The 21,741-nt window shown below is 32.3% G+C and overlaps 3 protein-coding genes across 4 annotated transcripts; 1 reads left to right on the plus strand and 2 right to left on the minus strand.

Moving 5' to 3' along the window:
- The first annotated feature begins 1,486 nt into the window (after positions 1 to 1,486).
- LOC120576953 (uncharacterized) lies at positions 1,487 to 2,164 on the plus strand. Its single transcript, XM_039827821.1, has one exon. The coding sequence runs from the start codon at positions 1,487 to 1,489 to the stop codon at positions 2,162 to 2,164; it is 678 nt and encodes a 225-aa protein (XP_039683755.1).
- A 5,855-nt stretch (positions 2,165 to 8,019) lies between these two features.
- Positions 8,020 to 9,280, minus strand: LOC11441865 (uncharacterized). The gene has a single exon (XM_003621981.4). It carries the CDS (start codon positions 9,077 to 9,079, stop codon positions 8,396 to 8,398), a length of 684 nt encoding a protein of 227 aa, XP_003622029.1. The 5' UTR covers positions 9,080 to 9,280; the 3' UTR covers positions 8,020 to 8,395.
- Positions 9,281 to 16,864: 7,584 nt separating this feature from the next.
- Positions 16,865 to 20,728, minus strand: LOC11445637 (glucan endo-1,3-beta-glucosidase). Of its 2 annotated transcripts, XM_003621982.4 has the most exons (4): positions 20,208 to 20,726; positions 18,551 to 19,129; positions 17,458 to 17,755; positions 16,865 to 17,153 (listed from the first exon to the last, which is right to left on the minus strand). In XM_003621982.4, the coding sequence occupies exons 1-4, from the start codon at positions 20,652 to 20,654 to the stop codon at positions 17,131 to 17,133; spliced, it is 1,347 nt and encodes a 448-aa protein (XP_003622030.1). In that variant the 5' UTR covers positions 20,655 to 20,726; the 3' UTR covers positions 16,865 to 17,130. The 2 variants fall into 2 exon arrangements, with proteins under 2 accessions (XP_003622030.1, XP_024626421.1); XM_024770653.2 differs by lacking the exon at positions 16,865 to 17,153 and having other exon boundaries at positions 17,393 to 17,755; positions 20,208 to 20,728.
- Between the last annotated feature and the right edge of the window lie 1,013 nt (positions 20,729 to 21,741).

Raw genomic sequence — 21,741 nt, forward strand, 5'->3', positions numbered from 1 at the left:
ATATAACAGATATATCTTTCAAAAAAATTAAAAAAATAATATAAATTCTTGTCTTTTTTAATATGGTTAAATATGTTTTTGGTCCCTATAAATATATCAACTTTTCGTTTTAATCCCTCTAAAATTTTCCTTCACCTTTTAGTCCTTATAAAATTTTCAATCACTACTTTTGGTCCCTATTATTAAGTAAATTTTTGTATTTTTTACTGAAATTGTGCATAAATCTATGGAATATTGTAAAAATCACTCCCAATTTTTTTTTGAATTTTTTAATAAAACATGAATTAAATATGAATTTCTTACCGCCAAAAATATAAAAATTCATATTTAATTCATTTTTTGGTAAAAAACTTCTATTTTTTTTTGGGAGAGGTCCTTATAATATTATACATTTTTTTGCAAAATTTTATTAAAAAAAATATGAATTCTACATATGAGTTTACTTTAAACCAGGGACCAAAAGTAAAGATTGAAAATTTTATAGGAACTAAAAGTTGAAGAAAATGTTTAGAGGGACTAAAACAAAAAGTTAGTATATTTATAGGGATTAAAAACACATTTAACCCTTTTTAATAATACCAGCAAAATAACATTTTTATGATCAAATTTGCTTAAGCGTATAATTGGAAGGAGAAAAGGACAACCCAAAACAATCTACTTTCTTTATATATAGCATAGAGGAAGGACGTACTAGTTTGTAACTTCCAAACTTGAACGATTGGGAGTTAAATCCTGAACCGTTCAGAAATTACAAAACGAGGGAGTATTTTGGGTCATTTGAGGGGAATGTGAGCAATTCAATTGCCCTATTGACAAATTATGTTTTTGCTTTTACTTTTCCCATCGTATGTTATTTTCACTCGCTCTATGGCGTATTCAAAAAATACACCTGTTGTTCAGATTATATAAACTTAAATATGTTTATATGTAAGCAACGACCAAAATCCCTCCCACTTAATAAATATATAAAATATATATTTAAATATGTAAACTTAATAAATTATGGAGTTAATTATTGAAATTGTCCCTGTAATATATGTAAAGTCTGATAAATGACTTTGTAAAATAAAAAACATATATTATGACCCTGTAATTCGAGATTCTTATTATTTATGACTATGTAATATACATGAGGCATGTTAAGAACGATAAAATATGGCTTTACACAAAAATATTAGAAATTTTTGACAAGCGACAAATTAATTATAAATTTTTAAAGCGTCAAAAACTCAAAAAGCAAAACAACGGAAATTTCGACCTATAAATCAAATTTTGAGCTTACTGTATGCAGAGACACCTATAAAAATAAATAAAAATAATTTGCAAAGTTTCATAGCATTTCGAATACGATTCAATTTATTTTTATTTTTCAACCAAACCGTGCAAAATTGAAATTTTGTTAGTGGCGGATATGTGTGCCCTTCGTTGGGAGGAAGGTGGTGAGGCGTGGAGTTGGCGGAGACGTTTGTGGGCGTGAGAGGAGGAGATGGTAGAGGAGTGTAGGATTTTACTTGACAATGTTGTTGTGCAGCCTAATGTTTCTGACAGGTGGCAGTGGGATCCAGACATCCATGATGGATACACAGTGAGAGGTGCATATCATGCTCTGACATCTACGGGCACTCACACTATTGATGCATCAGAAAATCTTGTATGGGTTAAGCAGGTTCCATTGAAGGTTTCCATTGTTGCTTGGAGATTACTGAAAGACAGACTTCCAACGAAACTCAACCTCCAAAGGCACGATATTCTTCAGGCCGCAGACACTTTGTGCGTTTTGGGTTGCGGCAACAACGAGTCTACGTCACATTTGTTCCTTCATTGCGCTGTTTTTGGCTCGTTATGGCAGCATATTAGGTCTTGGATTGGCGTGTGTGGAACAAATACTCAAAATATTAGTGACCATTTTCACCAATTTATTCATTATACAAGTCATTCAAAGGCGCGACGATCATTCCTTCAACTACTCTGGCTCCTTTGTGTTTGGCTAGTGTGGAATGAAAGAAACAACAGATTGTTCAATAACATTGAAACACCTATTGATAAGCTCTTAGGAAAAGTGAAATATCATTCTTTGTGGTGGTTAAAGTCCAATAAAACCACTTTTGTGTACGGTCCTCAGAATTGTTGGTCGAACCCTTTATCTTGTCTAGGTATCGACTGACCTTGTTTTTGTAATTATACTTTGTGACTGGTCATTTTCCGGGTTGGTCCTTCAGGTACACCTTGTACTGAGGGATCTTCAACGTCGTTGTTAATATTAGAAATTTTTGACAAGCGACAAATTAATAAAAAAAAAATTAAAGCGTCAAAAACTCAAAAAGCAAAACAACGGAAATCTCGACCTATAATTGAATTTTGAGCTCACTATATGCAGAGACACCTATAAAAATACATAAAAATAGTTTGCAAAGATGATTCAATTTATTTTTATTTTTCAACCAAACCGTGCAAAATTAAAATTTTGTCAGTGGCGGCAGATATGTGTGCCCTTCGTTCGGAGGAAGGTGGTGAGGCGTGGATTTGGCGGAGACGTTTTTGGGCGTGGTAGAGGAGTGTAGGATTTTATTTAACAATGTTGTTGTGCAGCCTAATGTTCCTCACAAGTCAAATTTCGTTCCTAATTTTGTAGGCATAGTTGGAACATAATAATATTATTTTTTTAGTTCCAATCATGAGGGAAAATATCATAACTACTCCTTAACTTGCGGTTAACAAAACACTTTTTCCAACCAAAAAAGATAATTAAAATAAAAGTAATAAAACTAAGAAACTAATGTTTTGGGTCCATTGAAAATATAAATTTGCGCCGGGCCAACTGAGTTCCATATATACTCTAGTAAATTTCCTTAAACTCTGCCCGGTAACCATAGTTCAGTTGGTAGGATAATACATTATTATATGCAGAGGTCGGGAATCGAACCTCGGACACCCCACTTATTCACCTTATAAGGTGAATTCTAATCACTAAACTACATTCTGTCGTGAATTCGCCTTTTCCTGTAGTTATTTAAACCTTGCACTTTAGAATCTCATGAGAACGACTCAGAAACATTGCCAGGAGTCCTTGTATATCTTGCTAATCCATGAGTAAAACCATCTGATCCATTATCAAGTGCGATAATTATTTGTCCAGCATGAGCCTTTGGAATCACCCTTTCATTATGCAACCCAAGCAAACGAGGAACCTCAAACGTCCTGTATTCATCGATTTGACCTATGTATAACATCTCCCTTCTCATCGAACCCACATGGTTAGGGTCGATGAGCCCCGAGATCCAGATGTGGCGCAACCGCTCCACTGGCTTCGTAGAGATGTGACGGAGGTGGAAAGTTGAGGTGTAGGATGAGAGGAGGCGCGACAAGGACAAACGATACATGCCAATGGTGGAATGTTCGTAAACTAGGGTTTACTATTGAATGAATCAGGAATGTCGAGACTTAAAAATAAACCTAGGGTTGTAGTTGTAGAGTAATCGCAAACTCCGAATTAATCTCACTCGTAGTGCATTCCTTTTACTTGTACTTTATCTTGGTTTCACTTGGTTGACCTATAACATGATAAAACTTTCACAACGAAGTTTTGTAGTTTTTTTTCTTCGGGTAACTCAGTTGCTAGAATTCACCTTTATAAGGTGAATAAGTGGGGTGTTCGGGGTTCGAACCCCGGTCCTGCATATAATAATGCATCGTCCTACCAACTGAGCTATTCTCACGAGACAATTTTGCAGATTTTAAAGGAGAGAAAAGGTAATTATAAATTGTTTAAGAAATTTATAATTATGGGAAATAAAAATTCATAATTAATCTTTCATTAGTCGAAAAAATCTATTTTTTTGCGTAAATCTATATTTTGACGTCCTAAACATGTTGGATAAAATCATTAAATAATTCAACATATAGGGTAAAAATTAAGAAGAATATTAAATTACAAGGTTATAATATATGTTTTTTTTTATTTTACAGGATCATTTTTTCAAACATATTGTATATTACAGGATCAATTTGAACAATTAACCCTAAAATATAATACATTTTATTAAGACTTTCAAAATTTCAAAGTTTATAAATTTTTAACTTTTTGTTAAAAAATAAAATAAAATAAACTTGGTTCAACTGAAGAAATAAAACTTCAGTTTAATTGCTACTCAATGTTAAACTTTGAAATTAAACTTCAGTTTAACGTGAATTATACAATTTGAACACAAGTTTTTTGACGGTGGTCAGCTTTTCAACCTTCATTCTACACGTTTCTTTACAAGTTTTACACGATTTTTTGACTACATTTATTGTAGTTATAACCTATGTTATCATTCCAACCTATAAATACCCCTCCAAACTTTCTCATTTCCTCACACCATCTCTCATTCTCACTCTCTTCCATTATTCTTTTCCTTCTTTTCCTTCTCTTTTTTGTCTTTATTTTGGTGTAAAAAGAGGTCAATCGAGGGGTAAAAATAGGTCAATCGAGGGGTAAGAATAGGTCGATCGACCTGGGGTAAAAAGAAGTCAACCGTTGGGGTAAAACTAAATCTGCTTCTTTTTATCCCTAAAACTTTTTACCGTGGGTAAAAAGAATCTTCTTGGGGTATAAAAAGAACCTGATTTAGACTTACCTCAAGGGTTGATGTCTTCTTTTTACCACACAAAGATCAATCTCTTTTTACCCCATGATTGATCTGTTTTTACCCCAAGGTTGGTCTCTTTTTACACCAAAGAAGTATATTTAATATATTCGAATAAAATGTATTAATTATTGTGATTGTATCAATCATATTAATAAAATGAGATGTTTTAGGTATTATTTTTGTCATCACATCTTCGTCGTTTGTTAATTCCACCTAACTGAATAGTATTCTCTCAGTGTCGAACGATGGACGTTTATACCGAACTTATTCCACCCTCCTTGTGTCTACAGGGTTGACTCCTTGGTTGAATTCATCAAGTTGATCCTTGAGACCTCGTAACGTGACACCAAGGTACCGAATCTTCATCCTCCGAGGTTCTCCACCGTTGAATTGTGCTTGAACGTTGAACATATCAATCATTGCTTCAATTCTACACAATAATAAATTAAAAACAATCAATGAAAATCTCATTCAAACATTTAAGCAAACACTTGAAGTGCAAATTATACATATACCCTAAAACTCATAACTACAACATAAACATGAAAACATCTAAGCAATTAAGCAATATAAGTCATTTACATGTAACATTGTATCATTTCTTGCAAAAAAAATCAAAATATAAACAAACCTTAAATCTAACAAAAATTCTCTAAAACTCAAAACTACAACATAAACATGAAAACATCTAAACATTTAAGCAACACAAGTCATTTTCATGTAAACATTGTATGATTTCTTGCCAAAAAAACCAAAATTTAAACAAACCCTAAATCTAAAAAATTCTAATTTAAGAGAAAAAAAATCTAAGATATAAACATAAAAGGTTAATGGTGTTTGATTATGAAAACTTACTTGTTATTGGAGTGTTGTTTGATTTGAACTTGAAGAAATTTTGGATTTGGGTGATTTGAGAGAGATTTTTGAGATTTTAGATGAGAAATGAGGAAACGAGGTTATGTCTGTCTTTAAAACAACAGACAGCGTGAGTTAAGTCACGTTGCGTGACTTAACTCACTCAGCGTGATTTAAGTTGCACATATATTAACACTTGTGTTAGTTAAGTAACACAAGTGTATTTTTGGTATTTCAGTTGGGCGCGAGCAAAGTGTGTTGGGAGAAGAACATAATTGCATAAGAAAATGAAATTAATAAACCAAAAGAAGAAGAAAAAAATTAAATTGGTCGGGCTGATTCATTAGTCTGCATAACTTATATTTGTTGGGTTGGGCTGATTTCCCCCAATAACAAAGAGAAGGAAATTGTTCATCTCACTTCTCTTAAATTGCTCTTTTTCTTCAATTGTCGTTGGTCCAATGATAGTTAACTGTCCTTCCGCTTTTCACCAACAATTGATTGACTTTGGATACTATTAAACCACTCTAAAAATTGTCCAATGACACTAAACTACCGTTTGAAAGTCGAACGACAGTTAACTGCCAATGTGGTATGTTTTTGAGCCAGAAATGAGATGAGAAATTTCTCAAACATAAGGTTTGTTCTAACCGTTTATTTAGTTGGACCCGTTAGATCATAGCATATCGGTCCAACATAGTTGAATCAATAATATGAGATTCAGAGGCGGAGCCCTTCATGGGCTAGGGTGGGCCACGACCCACCCGAAAAATTAAAAAAACTAACGACCATATGTCTATTTTACAAGATTTTATGTCATTTTGTGTTGATTTTATGTTTCGGCTGATCCAAATTCTTACAAAGTGGTATAGTGGCCCATGCAAAAAATTTAAACAATTCGATTGTAGGTCTATTTTACGAAACTTTAAACAATTTTTCAATGGTTTTAGTTTTCAACAGTTTCAAAAGTGACATACGTGATTTTTGTGATGCTTATACTTGACATATTAGCATATATATACTTATAAATTATAAGATGTTAGTAGTCCACCCAACTTTTTTTTCTTGCTCCGCCACCGATGAGATTTGAAATCCAAGACATTCAGCTTTGACGGTAGCTTTAAAGACTAAAAAATTGAACAAAATAACATCTCACTTGAGTAGCCCTCTTATCAAAATGTAAGTTTTAACATGTGACAATGTATAAATACATGAACTCATCATCACTCATGGTGGAACCACCTAGAGGCCAACACACTTATGAAGTCAAAACTTCAACCACACACAATTTCAATTCAATTCAATATCTAAGGTAAAGGATTGCATCAACAGACAGAGATGTCCATGATTCTTGTGAAGATTAAAGTAGGTTGCCACTTAACATGGGTCCTTCTCATGCCATTATTAAAGCCAGAGGTGGGCACAAGTGAAAAAGAAATTTGATCTTTTTTTCTTTCTTTTTTTCTTTCTTTTTTTCTTCACTTTTTATGAACCATATATTAGAAACTTAATAAAGAGAAAATAAAAGGTTGGTCATAGTTGCACCTCAATGAATCATATCCTGACACTTCCATTGTGCAACAGTGCACACTTTACCATATTTAATTAACTACTATATACTATGATAATTCCCATAATTCATAGTTACATTTATATTATTCCAATATTTTACTAAATGTATTTTCCCAAGTTGGAACAGTATTTGCATGATCCTTTTAACATTTCGAGATTATTTGGCATTTTGTTAATTATAAAACATTTTGTAGTAACATATGCTGGTAGGTTCATGGATCACGGGTTAGACAGTGGCACAATTTACCATGAAACTGTTTGCAGCAAGAAAAAAAATGATTTTTTTTTTATGGGAAAAAATAAATGAATTGAGAATCTGTACCCTAAATAATATACAAAAATTGCCGACTCTCTGTACGATTGGTTTCATTGATGTCTATCAGGCATTACAGTACATTATTGTCTCAAGAAAAATATACATCACATTATTGAAAATTAAATTCAACTGTATACACATTATATTGATGAATAACAATCAAATAACATTGATTTCGAACCGCAAAATAAAAAAGTATAATGTTTATGATTTAGATAGCGTTGACGTATGTACTTATAAATTAGCTACTACGAGCTGAACCAACCTTGTTTGGCTTAAAATAAAATATTTGTTACAATCAAAACATAAATATTTATAATTATTTTTAATATAATTACAAGTATTTAATATTTTTTCTTTTTGACAAATTTACAAGTATTTGATAGAATATATATTGAGTGATGCTATTTATCAATGTTTTTAAGATATTTCTTTTTGAGTAGATCCCAAAATTTCCTAACTATAACCAACTTAATTTTATCAACCACTTCACCTATTTTTAACTATTAAAATATGGAGATCTATTAAGTATATGTAAATTATAATATAATTTACAATCAGCACTAATAACTAAACATTAGTATCAATTTTCATGTTCAAGTCATAGATAAATTAGGAATATTTCTGATGTGATAAAACCTCAGGAGATGCTAGAAAGTGCTATTGCAATGCCTGGAATAGCTAAAAAACAATTAGGCTAGCTAGCAAGAACAAAGATGTTGTCCTAACTCTTAATGTCAGTGAAAAGGACAAATTCAACCTCAATTCAATCCCAAAACTTATTCATTCTAAATTACACTTTTTTTTTTACCCTAAATTCAAAAATATTAAACAAATATAAAAATACAAATCAAACAAACAAGATAATCAACAAATAAACCAATAATAAACCTCCCAAAAAAAATTCCAAAAACTAAAAACCATGTTAACAAATTAAAATCCTAACAAGAATTATGAAAATGAGACACATATATATGAATTAATCATATTAATATAACATATGATTTTTACTATTTAAAACTAATTAATGAGCCATAGCAACCTGATTTTGAGATTGAGAGTAATTAATACTTCTTTGATTTGGCATAGCAAGCATAACAGTATGATCCAAGAAATCTTTAAGCTCAACAACAGATTGAAGAATAGTCTTCAAATCTTCAGCACAAAGAAAACCAAAGCTTCCAATTTCTCTAACAGCATAGACATAAAAAGTTAAACAACCTTTCCTGAATTTGAACCTAGCCATTTCAAAACCACAAAGACCCTTTATGAGTTTCTTGTTCACATCACCAAGAGCTATTTCATGTGGCCAAATTCTATCAACAGAACATTTCATAGCTTCTGTTTCAAACACAAACACAAGAACTTTTGATTTCTTTGATCCAAGCCCTAGGGTTAGTGTATGCCATGCTTGATGTGCTAAGATTGTGAAATTTGTTGGCAAGAATGCTGTTGTTGAAGGGAATGGAAGTTTTTTGTTATCTTTTGGTTTTGTTGTTGGTGGGAAAGAAAGAACTTTGAGAAGTTCAAGAGGTTTTGCTTTTCTTATTGGAAATGATTTTACTATGAATTGGCCACCAAATCTTATACCTTTTACTTCTGAGGTTGGTTTGAAGGAGAAATCTGAGGTTTGTTTTGTTGTTTGAGAATTAGGATGTTGGTGTTTTTGTTTCTTGTTATTGTTCTTGTTCTTCTCTTTTTCTCCCATGGCTATAATTGAGAGAGAAAATTGGTTTTTGTTTGATATAATTGATTTATATTATAAATGTCAATGGTATGGTGTGTAATATTTACTACTAGTACTATAGACTTAGTAGGTTTTTAATTTCTTGGTGAGTTTCTTTTTCATGACAGAGTAGATTGTATAGTGAAAAAGGGGGAAAGATACATAGCATAAGTTTCAACCATTTGTTTAATCAAGAAAACAGGACTATAACTAATCTTTTATGAATATAAATAGTGATATAGATATACGGATCAACTAATCAAATTAAAATAGAGAAATGATAAACAAATACACATACTACAATCGTATAATTTTTTTATGTTAGATTTTTTTGGAGAATTACTCTGCTTTTCGAGCTTAAAAACACCGCATGCCACCCTTGCATGCTCCTACCTCTGTCTAAGACCGGGTGAAAAGGACGACCGTCTTAGGCTTCAAAATATAAGTATGAAATTTGAACCTTAACAAAAAAATTGAGGTTCATTGGACCTTAAAAAAATTACTTAAATTCTAATGGGAGATTAGATGTTAGTAGAAAGTTTAGTTCTTTGTCGACCAATTTTGGCTCAGGGACAAAAGGAAAGGTAGATAAAATAGAGAAACACTCTAATATTCTCAAAGAAAAGTTATATTACTTGAATGATTCAATGCTTGATTCTTTAAATGTGCCTAAACACTTAGTGGTGAGCCTTATTTATACTACTCTAGGAAGGCTCTACATTACAAATTAGAAATATCTAGAAACATTTAATGCTACTACTTAATTACAAGAACTATCTAGAGATTCTAATATCTAGTTCATGTGCCTAGAAAGTTCTAGAGATGCTAAGATGATCCTAATCACTATGACATTATTTTGTAATATTCTTGAAAGTTCTTCGACATCTTAAAAGTTCCATAATGTTCTATATTATTCTCCATAATTCTCTATCATTCTCCACAGGTTGGAAGAGACTCGTCCTCGAGTCAAGATTTCCTTGTTCATCCTCGAGTCAAGATTTCATAATACTTTTGCTACGGAAGTCAAAGTATTCGAAGGACAAAATCAGTTCCAACATTTTCCCAAGGTGGCTTAGGAACTGGACGAAGTAGACATAACTTTGTCTTATCTTTAAATGGTTCCTTTGCGAGTGAAAGTCCAAGTAGCTTAAATTCCGCTTTTCCATCATTGAGTGGTAGAGGTGCCAACTTGATCACATCTTTCACGAAAGTGCATGTATTGAAATAATCATCGTATAATGCACAACGATCATATTGACATGGCCTCCAAGTATCCATAGAAATAACATCACACCATAAATTTTCTTTATAATTATTGCCAATGGAAAATGAGATAATAGAGTGTTGAGATACTTTTACCTCATTATCCTTGTTGAGCCATTGAAGCTTGTAAGGGTGTAGGCGCTCCTTTGTTGGTAGATTTAATTTTTCTACCATATAATTGGATACAACATTTTCACAACTTCCACCGTTGACAATGATATCACAGACCTTACCTTGTGAGGTGTTAGAAGTGTGGAAGATATTATGTTTTAGACATGATTCTTCTTTATCTGTTGTTGTTTGTAAGCTTCTTCTAGCTACAAGTGATTTACCAGAATCAAAAGGAACACATTCTCCGTCATACAGTGGTTCGTTCTCCTCTTTTTCAAACACTTCATGAATATCATCAGGATCATGTTCAACATCATTCATTGGATCGTTGTTTCCTTCTTCTTTAAACACTTCACAAATGTCAGTACCAACATATTCTTCATCATATATTGGTTCTCCCATCGTCTCTGCTTCAAATGATTCATAGACGTCTTCTCTTTCTTCTTCAAAAATAGTGTTTATCCCCTCATTGACGATGGTGAATACTTTACGATTCACACAATCTAAGGCTATGTGTCCATACCCTTGACACTTGAAACATTTAGGTATCTTGGTATTTATCTCTGTGATTGTTTTATGACGGGGTTTAAATGTGAAAATAGGTTGATGGATTAGTGGTTTATGAGAGTCAATTTGATTTTTTGTGTAGGGAATAGGTTGGTATGAAGGTGTTTTGGATAATTGTAGTTGTGTAAAATTCTCTTGATAATAACGAGGAGGTAAATACTTACAGGTTAGTTTGTGGCACATTTTCTCCCACGTCTTGATCTTGCTTTTTCCTTCACACTTACGTCTCCTTTTAACATTTTTCCACCAAATTAAAGCATGTTTCTTTAGCTTTACTATAACAATCTTTACCTTGTGCTCCTCTGGTATCTCCTTGTACTCAAATACGCGTTCAATAGCCTGGAGCCAATCAACAAACTCATCTGGTTGCAGTTCTCCTTCGAAATCTGGAATGTCGACCTTGATATGCTTCATCCGAGGTTGACATTGGTGTAAGCGACTGCTTCTAGATGATGAAGAGTCTCTACCAAAGCCATCATCATCAAATCTTCTTTGGTTTTCTTCCAATAAGGCTTGTTGGACTTTGACAGTCTCCTATAGTAGTTGAATTTGTCGCCTCATTTCTTCCATCTCAATTTCATGAAAAGATCTTTCGTTTTGTCTTCTAGGTGGCATTTTGACAATGGTGGTCAATGATCTTTTTTTTTTTTTTGGGTGAAGATTGTGGCCGTGCGTGGTTGTTTTGTTTGTGGTGTTAGCTTCGCGAACAAATGGCCGCAAAGTGAAGTTTTGAGAAAGCAACTCCTTACTCTCACTTGAAAACTCACTTTCCATTGATTTCTTCGCTCAAACAAAATGACGGTGTTAGTTTCGCGATCAAAATGGCCGCAAAGTGAAGTTTCACAAAGGCAACTCCTTGCTCACTTGAAAACTCACTTTCCGTTGATTTTTTCGCTCAAACTCAACTCCGAGGTATTGTAACCAGCTCTGATGCCAAATCTGGCTCAGGGACAAAAGAGAAGGTAGAGAAAATAGAGAAACTCTCTAATATTCTCAAAGAAAAGATTATATTATTTGAATGCTTCAATGCTTGATGATTCTTGAGTATGCCAAAACACTAGGTGGTGAGCCTTATTTATACTACTCTAGGAAGGCTCTCCTTTACAAACTAGAAATATCTAGAAACAAAGAAAAGTCTAGAGATATGGATACTCTAGTACATAAGCCTAGAAGGATCTAGAAAAGTTAAGACCCTAGTGCTTATTTAGTAGTGTCTAGTAGCTTCCTTATTATTCCCTAGTATTCTAGAGACTTCTATATTATTCTTTAGTGTTCTAGAGACTTCCATATTATTCTTCATCAAATTTATTGTGATGTTATAAAGAGAGTTCAATTTTCTAACCTTCTATCACCCTAAACTCTTACGCCAAAATCGTTTTGAAAATTTAATTCAAATTGTAAGTTCGTCATAGATCATCAAAATCTCAGAAACGGTCTTGCATCTTCCACGTAAAGTTTCTTATACCAATTATAATGCATAATGAATATGAGTAAAGTTTATTCACAATTCTGTAAATTTGTTACACATCACTTTCCAAGTGTTTTGCAGTTTCACGAGGGCCAAGAGTGAGTAAACAATATTCAATATTGTATTGAATAAAATGTGGATATTAATTAATTTATAAATGAGGGGATTCGTGAAAAGGACGGAGTAAGAAATGAAGTATAAGAGGGCCAAACATAGAAGAGAAATTTAGTGAAGAAAAAATAATTTTTTTCATGTACAACTTATATAAAAAAAAATTATCAGATATATCTAAAGTTAATATATTGTCAAACAAATATAAGAAGAATTAATATTTTCTTCTAATAAATTAATCTTTATGTTTATTAAATTTTGCTTAGTTAGAAGACTTTAGTGGGGCGTTCTGAGTTATGATCCTCTTCATTTATGACTTTATCAATTTTTTTCATTACTAGACCAAAAAAAAACACTCACACTCCCACAAAATTTTGAAAAAAATAAAAAATAATTAATGATGGTGGACCCATTTAGTGATAGGACCTATATTCCATTTTTTATGGCGGAGCACTTGAGGGACATAACATTAGTCACTCCGAAACGTCAATGAACACTTCGTACATATAACACACAACAATAAAAAATACTAAATCTTTTTTCTTTTTTAGCTTTCGCACCGGTTTCCGACCCACCAAAGGTGGGCGACTAATCTGGCTCGTGCGTTGAGGCATGCGCACTGCCCAAGCATTGTTCCCCCAAGAAATCGAACCTGATATTCCCGAGATATGTCCTTGGAAGGAGCTCCTTGCCACTGACGCCCAAACAACTTGGTTAAAAAATACTAATTCTTAATTAACAATAATTATCATTTACTGTAATTTATAAGCATAGCATGTGATGCCATGGATTTGTGCTAATTAATCATAATTACCCTGCAAATGAGTTCACAATAAAGGTTGGGACCACATAATGATGATCTCAAAGATAAAGCAAGGAAGTTGAGCTGCTTCCAACAGCCATAATAGCACCCATTTGTTTAAAGGTCTTGGATAAAATTAACTAATGCTAGAAAAATTAATTTAAATTGCTCACTACGTGTATATCAATATTTTATGGCATTAATTCTATAAAATAATATAATCTCTTAACACAAAATTCAATAGGGTTATCACTTGTTATTAGGGAGGACTTCTTCGTCAAACTCATGGAAAGAGATGCTAGATTCAAAATTCTAGAGGGTGTTGGTAGAAATGGATATTGGAATCAAAAATTTCAAGCCCGAGTCTATTGGATCTCCAACATGTCAGCCCAACACTTATTCAAGTGAAAAACTTGCTTTTCTCACATTCAACTATTCTTACCATTGCGTCTTTCTGACGGTAGTTAACTACCGTTCGACTATATTTATCAGCGGTAGTTAACTACCATTACGATTTGGACATAAACCAGAAAGCAACAAAAAAGGTAAATAAAATAGTTCAAATAAAGGGTAAAGTCATAATAAAAAAAATTCAGCCAAAAAATTGTGTTCCTTTTTTATATTTGTATAGATATAGATTTTTTAGAGAGGTTGTATGATATAGATGAATCCCTACAAAGTAATCTCTAAATTTATTTATATTAAATTCACTTTTATTTTGATTTTAATCTATAACAAATGAAGTTTAATATTTTTCTATTTCATAAATATGTAAAGAATATAATGTAAGATAGTAATAATAATAAGGCTTAATTACTCTTTTGGTCCTTTAACTTATTTTTTGGTTTCGTTTTGGTTCCTTAACTATTAAAAGTTTCGTTTCGGTCCCATAATTTATTTTTGAGTTTTCTTTTGGTCCCTTAACTATTAAAAGTTTCGTTTTAGTCCCTTAACTTATTTTTTTGGTTTCGTTTTGGTCCCTTAACTTATTTTTTGGTTTCATTTTGGTCCCTTAACTCTAATACATTCATCCTAACATAAAGGACCAAAGTAGTTGACGGAGGAAGAGTTAATGGACCAAAACGAAATCAAAAAGTAAGTTAAAGGACCAAAACGAAACTTTTAATAGTTAAGGGACCAAAACGAAACCAAAAAGTAAGTTAAGGGACCAAAACGAAACTTTTAATAGTTAAGGGACCAAAACGACACCAAAAAATAAATTAAGGGACCAAAAGAGTAATTAAGCCTAATAATAATGTAATACATTGTACCAAAAACAAATTAATGTATACATAAAATAATTCAGTATCATAATTATTTGTAGTTAGTTGATTGTATTAAAATGTTTATTTTGTTGAAAAGATTCATGAGCTATGCATAATTAAGCTTTTAAAAGTGGCTGACTTCATAGTGAAGGGTTATTCTATTTCTATATATATCCTTTTTGTGATTCCATATTACCTCTTTTCCTATGTTTGGAGTAGGTAGATTCAATATACATAGAACTTCTTTATCAAGGTTGTCTGTTGTTAAGGAAACGACAGAATCAACAAAAGTGTTTTACCAAACAGACAACAAAAATTACGATATGAATGTTGGAGTATGTAGAAGATGAAATAGAAAGCGATGTTATTGTTAAAGATGTTTCTTGTTTGTTATTGAAATGAGAGGAATATATAATGTGAATAGTGCCAATATAAATAGGAAAAGAAAAATCAGTGGTAATAGAATACAACGGCTATATATTTGCTTTAAGCATCTCTTTACTTCTTCATTTAGAAAAGGAGAGTAATATATCAATCGATTAAAGTGCATAATAGTCTACGAAACACTGACATTCATCAGATTAGGTGTATTCCGATGTCGGATATGCGTTAGTGTTTATTATGAGAGAAGAAATAGATGAATAATATTCTCATTAATTGATGAATGAGTGTAGATTACAACTTATATAGATTCTAAGTGGTGTACTACATTACAATGAGGCATAACATAGAGTAGTAAAACTCTTCTAACTAACTGAAACCAACTAAAGCTAGAAAACTTGTTGCGCAAGTTATTGTATTAACTACTTCTTATTCTCATGTTTGTCTTCATGATGTGTTAGTGTTCAACATCAACACGACATATATAATTATACCGAATTATGTAATTTAATTAAATTATCAGTATCAATACTTTAATAATTATACTGAATTATGTGATTTTATCAAATTATCCGTATCAACACTTCAGTATCGATGTCGTGTTCGATGTCTTTGTCGGAATCATTATTCATAGTTCATAGTAAAATTTCTTTTGTTGGTAGATTTTTTTTTCTTTTTTGAAGAACAGTAAAGATGTTTGTAATAGTTCTTTCAAAGTTTAAACTATTCCATTTTGAAAGTAAAAATCTTAGTAGCAAATTGTTTCATTTGAGTTTAGTTTTTTTTTTTTTTAACAAAGCAAAATGGAATATAATATCAATAAGAGACTATTCTACCTAGCACAAGACGTACCAGAGTCCAGAGTAGAACAATAAGTTTTACAAATAGAGAAACAAATCTGAAAGAAAGGAAAACTATTGTCCAATAGCCAAACATGAAAAAGGACAAAGCCACCAACTATAATAACCAAAAGCAATGTTAGCGTATTTTGCCTTCAGTCACCAATAAGAAAACAACTTAATTTTGTCCAAGTTGAAAAATTGAGTTTTTCTTATTTCAAAATAATTTGATGTTCAATTCTTTCCAAATTACGAAGGCACATGAAAACAAAATCAATTGCATGATAGATCACCTAGTTTTTAATGTGTCTGCTGAATGCACAAACTGAATAAAGCAATCTGAAATACAGAAAGGTCAACTGATGATATATCAATCCAACTACAAATAAGGTGCCAAATAGAGCTGGAATGATTACAATCCAAAAACTGATGAAATGATGATTCAAGTTCCCCACAAACACTTCCCTCAAAAAAAAAAAAGTTCCCCACAAACACTCACACAAAGCTGAGAGCCGTGATGAATGATGCCTCGTCTAAATAGAGTAACCTTGGAAGGAAGCTGATTGCGAAAAAGACGTCAAGAAAATAATGAAACCTTCATAGGAACCTCCTTATGCCACAGTCACTCCAACATAGAAGTATGAACATATTGTTCTGAATGAGCTATAACTGCCAACTAAATAACCAACACCGAGATGGTAAAAGTTATATAAGTATATATTAATTGGAAAAGGATTATCTCTTATGTGATTTTCACATGAGAGACAATTCCCATATATAAATAGACTTGTGAAATAAACATTCATTTGAACTCAAATTTAAGTAATGGTTAACGACACATAAATACTTGGTTAGTTTAGATCAGTATTTGTTTAATCACTAATTAGTATTTTAACAAAAATATTCTATTTTTTCTAAGCCACATACTAATGTTAATATAAATGAAATGAGATGTTTCTGTTTATCAAATAGTTATAGCCACAAACGAGCATTATATTATATTAAATTAAGCATGAAATGTCATGCCAATGTTAACATCTTTTTAACTAATATACAATAATCAACACAACAACCCCTCCAAAAAATAAATCAAGACAACAAGTACATGAATGCATAATCATAAAGTCATGAATTAACACAAAGCCACATTCACTCCTTTTTCCCTCTTCTATTCAGATGCTTAGATTTGACCTTGCCTTTCTGATTATGACCTTCAAGAAACATGCTTAGATTCTACAATTATCATGGCCTGCAAATAAGAATAACAAAGCATACATTGTTAGCAACAATTGTGCATATATGTTTGAGAAAACTTAGATACAAGGACGGATATTTTCCCTCTTGTAACGCGTGTTAGCATCTGACACTGACCATCGTTGACACTGGTTATGTAATCTCTTGTGCAACGATGGTCAGTGTCAGATGCCAACATGTGTCCAGCACCAGACATATATTCAATCTGAAGTGTCGATGTTACACAGACGATAACTTCTACGAAGAGTTCTATAAATCACTAGTGAATAATATAACAAGGGTATGGAATTGAGACTCACTTGGATTAGTAGAAACAATAACACCAGAGTTAGAGAAGTCACAGTTGAAAGGATGTCTTCCCATAGCCTGATAGTAAGCATTCATGGCATAAGTGGCAAGAGCCCTAAGATTGTTGGCAGCAAAGCAAACACCTCCTGGTTGGATTGGTCTGCAATCAACTTTTTGGCTGCAAACATAGTTTATATTTGCTTGTAACGCTGCGTTACTTGCATCCGGCTTCGGCACACACCAGCTCCCAATTGCAGGCCTTGGTTGTACGGGTGTTACTGGTCTTGGTTGTACCGGTGCTACTGGTCTCTGCATTATTCATTTAAAATACTCTCAACAACATAATGATAAAACTGTGAAATTTGGATCTTTGATTGTAAAATTAAAAATGTTAAACAATATGCACACCGCAACCCTTATTATCGTCGTTGACATGGAATTAAAACCATAGGCATAATACGGGAGCGACCATAGATATAAGTTTTGTGGAGTCACAGCGAAAGTTCACTGCAACCAACCATTGCTAGCTACTCCGTAAATACGCCTCTAGTTTAATTTCTAGAACGCGGACAAAAAATTAAAACTTGAAAACAAAATCTATTATCAAATACAAAACCATATTGTATAGAAAAAGTGAATTGAGAATGAATCAAACAACTTTCCTAAAAAAAAATTAAAAAGAAAAGTGCATTGGAAGTTGATACCATGTTCCATGTGATAAAAGAGACCAGGAATCCAGATATTGTAGTACAAACAAAGCAGTGCAAAGAAAAAAACGATGAAAATAAAGTAAAGGACAAAACATTAAGCATCTTTCAGAAGAATTTAATAAATTATATGCTAACATTTTAATAATGTTTCAATCGTTTTTCAAAATATTTCCATGTTATAATGACACTTTAGACCTCAAAATATCATTATAACAACAGAAAGGATCGCAAACTTCTATTTTCGCGGACCCACATTTGTCCTCAATCGAGGTTTAGACGATTTTTTATGTACAACTTTGACAATGCTACTAACTATTATATATAGGTTATAAAAAAGTTGAAACAAAATCAAAAGAAAGCACTAAAGTATAAAAGTGAGGAAAAAGAAAATAACCTGTGCATTGCGCAAGATTCCAGAGTCATAAACAGGAGAGAAATCAGGCCGAAAGAGACCCCAATTACGCTCAGCAATCGGACCAGGTTTCTGATTCTCGTTAAACAAAGCAAAAAGAAAAGTCTCAAACCTCCTGTTTGGCATCAACGGCGTGCCTCTCCCTGCCTCCAAATGCCTGATCAACTCACCATTATAACTCTGAGCATTCGCGACGCTGCAAGCATCCCAACCATCACAAACTGAAGGCCAGCCCGTTTCGCCAACAGCAATGTCCACATCACCAAAACCAAGTCCCTTCATTGCTGAATAAACAGCGTCCATTAAAGCATCGAATTGGTTTGTGTAAGTTAGTCGGGTGTTCCTGTCGAACAATCCACGGTTTGGTCTAAATAACGCGAAGTTCACGTTCTTTGGATTGTAACCGAAATATGGATATGGGTTAACCATGAATGGTGTTCTTGTTTCTCTTAGAAATTTCAGCATTGGTGCTATTACGTGTTTGGCGAAACCTGGTCTGAATTTTCCGGCACTTGGTGGTAATGATTGTCGCATTATTATTAATGAGTGAGCTGTAGTAACCTGAAAAAAAGACAAAATTCAGCTCAAACTTTTGTTAATTCAAAATTCCTAATTCAAATTGATGGAACAAACAACTTTTCTATTTTTTATATTTGTTAAGGAAATTAATGGTGTTGTAGGTAAAGTTTTCAACTAAACTCTCACAAGAATCAGATTTTGAATTTCTTTACCAATATGAGTATATGAAATTATTTTTGTATGGTCACAAAATCAAATATAAATCTCTAAGGCACACTCACACAATCAAATATATGGGTTTACCAATTTATTATAACATAAAGACTAATTTGTCCCTAATTTGAAAAGACTAGGGACTAATTTGGTAGTATCATATTTTGTTTGCAAAAAAAATGTTTAAATTGGAATATCAAACGGTCCAATTTGAAATCTGAATCATAGGATCTAATAAATCAAAAGACCACCGACTCAAATAAGATTTTTATGTAATAATAACACGTGAACTTGTCTCCCAAAGACAAAAGCTAGCGACATTGGGATCTTACCTCAAAAAACAATCATGACATTTCACTTTCGTCCCTCTTTTTCTTTAACACGCTTCATTCAATTTTTTCTCAGACCATTAAATAATTTTTGCTCATGGTGGTACAATAAATAATAGCAACAATAAATGCTAGTAAATTTTTTAGTTAGAAACAGTTCAGATGAGTAATATTTTGTCAAAAGTTTTCATTGTTTAGATCTCTTTTTTCATTTATAAGGTTCCCTTTGGATTTATTTTTTTAATTAAAAGAATTAAAATATATTTTTAAACTTATAAAAAATAGCTTATGTAAATAAATAAACTTTTGTGTTAATTTATAAATTTTTTAGTAGTATTTTTATAAGCTGTTTTTTCATAAACTACTTGGCAAGCTTATCAATTAAAACTCATTTATTTGTATAAGCTGTTTAAATCCAAACATACCCTAAATCTACTTGTGTCTTACAGAAAAGAGATATAAAACATTCTAGTTAAAGATTTTTTTGGATAACAACATTCTAGTTAAAGGTGATACAATACATACAAATATGTAGCTATATTTTGAAAACGAAGAACAAAGATGAGATTTAGATTTACCTTAATATCATTAATACCCTCAGCAACAAGAGCAGAATGAAGAGTTCTCATAGCAGGAACAAGACCACGAATCATATTACCATCACCCCAATGAAGAACTTCACTACCAACAAGAATATAATTAATCTTAGTAGCAGGATAAAAAGGTTTAATCTTCTGCTGAACCCATTGACGTGCCGAATTAATATTTCCTAACGCAGCAATATCCCCATTTGGCGCCGTAACCGTTACAGATATTCCCGTGTTAGCAAAAGCTTGAAGGATCTGTGGACTCACGTCGAAGATCTTAACACGATCAACGATCGTGTTTGTTTTCAAGAAATTTGCTACGGTTGCTGGTGGTGGCAGATTGTCTGCTAAGGTACCGTAGTTAACCCCGATGGAGTTAACTACGGTAACCGAGACATGGAGGAGGAAGAGGAAGAGGAGGGTTGTTTTTGTTGTCATGTTATTATTTTTTTTGAGGTTGTTGTTTTTGTGTTTGTGATGAAAAATGTGGGATACAAACGGTCTTATATTAACGTTTGTGGTTATTTATAGGTGAGTGGATGAGAATTGAATACACGTTTGTAAGGTTTGAGTTGAGAACAGGTGGAACTTTTTTTAGGATTTTGGTCAAATTTGACGTATGCAAGTTATAACTCTCTTTTGATGATGTATTTTTAGTTTGAGAAATGATATTTGTACAACTATGTTTTGACAACTTTTTCTCTCATACTCACATGACATTTTTATTATCTCTCTTCATTTTTCTCTCTCCATTGTTTATGATCAATAAGAAGAGAGAAAAACAAGGTTGTCACCAAAGTTGTCATCAATTGGATGTACAAATATCACTACTCTTTTAGTTAAGATTATAAATAATTTTTTTTTAGAATTTTTGTCAAATAATATTGTAAATAAATAGGTTGATCTTTGTCTCCCTAAGGATAGCTCAGTTGACAGGGACAATACATTATTATATGCAGGGGTTGGAGTTCGAATCCCAGATACTCCATTTATTCACTTTAAAAGTGAATTTCTAACCAATAAGCTATCTGACAAAAAAAATGTTGATCTTTGATATGTTGTGTTACGTACCTTACTTTTTGAGATAGAGTTATTGCTGCTTTGATAGACTGGTTTTATCTTAATTAGACATAAATTCATTAGCATGACATAAATTAATTTATCTTAGAAGGTAGATTTGATTTTTTGTTTGAGTAATTAAAAGGTAGATTTGATAAAATTATTTCATTGATAGAGTTACATGCTCTCTTGTGGTGTTGTACATCTTGTTCTTGAAAAATACTCTTCTTTTTCTTTTGATAAAGTTAAACAACATTTTGTCGTTTTGAAGACTGTGTTTGGTAGTAAAGGTTATTTTTTATTTTAAAACATTGGGGTTGTTAATTATTTGAGTCGAGTTCAACGGTCTCAATCAAAAAAAAATATTGAGATCAAAACGGTCTCTTTGCTTCAATTACAAGTGAGTCCCATTGATCGATTATATGAAGTGGATGCCCGTTGGAACGTGTAAATCGAATTTTAATAA

Source organism: Medicago truncatula, chromosome 7, assembly GCF_003473485.1.
Source record: "Medicago truncatula cultivar Jemalong A17 chromosome 7, MtrunA17r5.0-ANR, whole genome shotgun sequence".
NCBI lineage: Eukaryota > Viridiplantae > Streptophyta > Magnoliopsida > Fabales > Fabaceae > Medicago > Medicago truncatula.

Coding starts and splice junctions, on each gene's coding strand:
- LOC11445637 (XM_024770653.2), bottom strand. CDS start 20,654: ATGACAACAAAAACAACCCTCCTCTTCCTCTTCCTCCTCCATGTCTCG. Junction 19,130..20,207: donor AGGGTATTAATGATATTAAG/GTAAATCTAAAT, acceptor TCTTTTTTTCAG/GTTACTACAGCTCACTCATT. Junction 17,756..18,550: donor GAATCTTGCGCAATGCACAG/GTTATTTTCTTT, acceptor TGAATAATGCAG/AGACCAGTAGCACCGGTACA.
- LOC120576953 (XM_039827821.1), top strand. CDS start 1,487: ATGGTAGAGGAGTGTAGGATTTTACTTGACAATGTTGTTGTGCAGCCT.
- LOC11441865 (XM_003621981.4), bottom strand. CDS start 9,079: ATGGGAGAAAAAGAGAAGAACAAGAACAATAACAAGAAACAAAAACAC.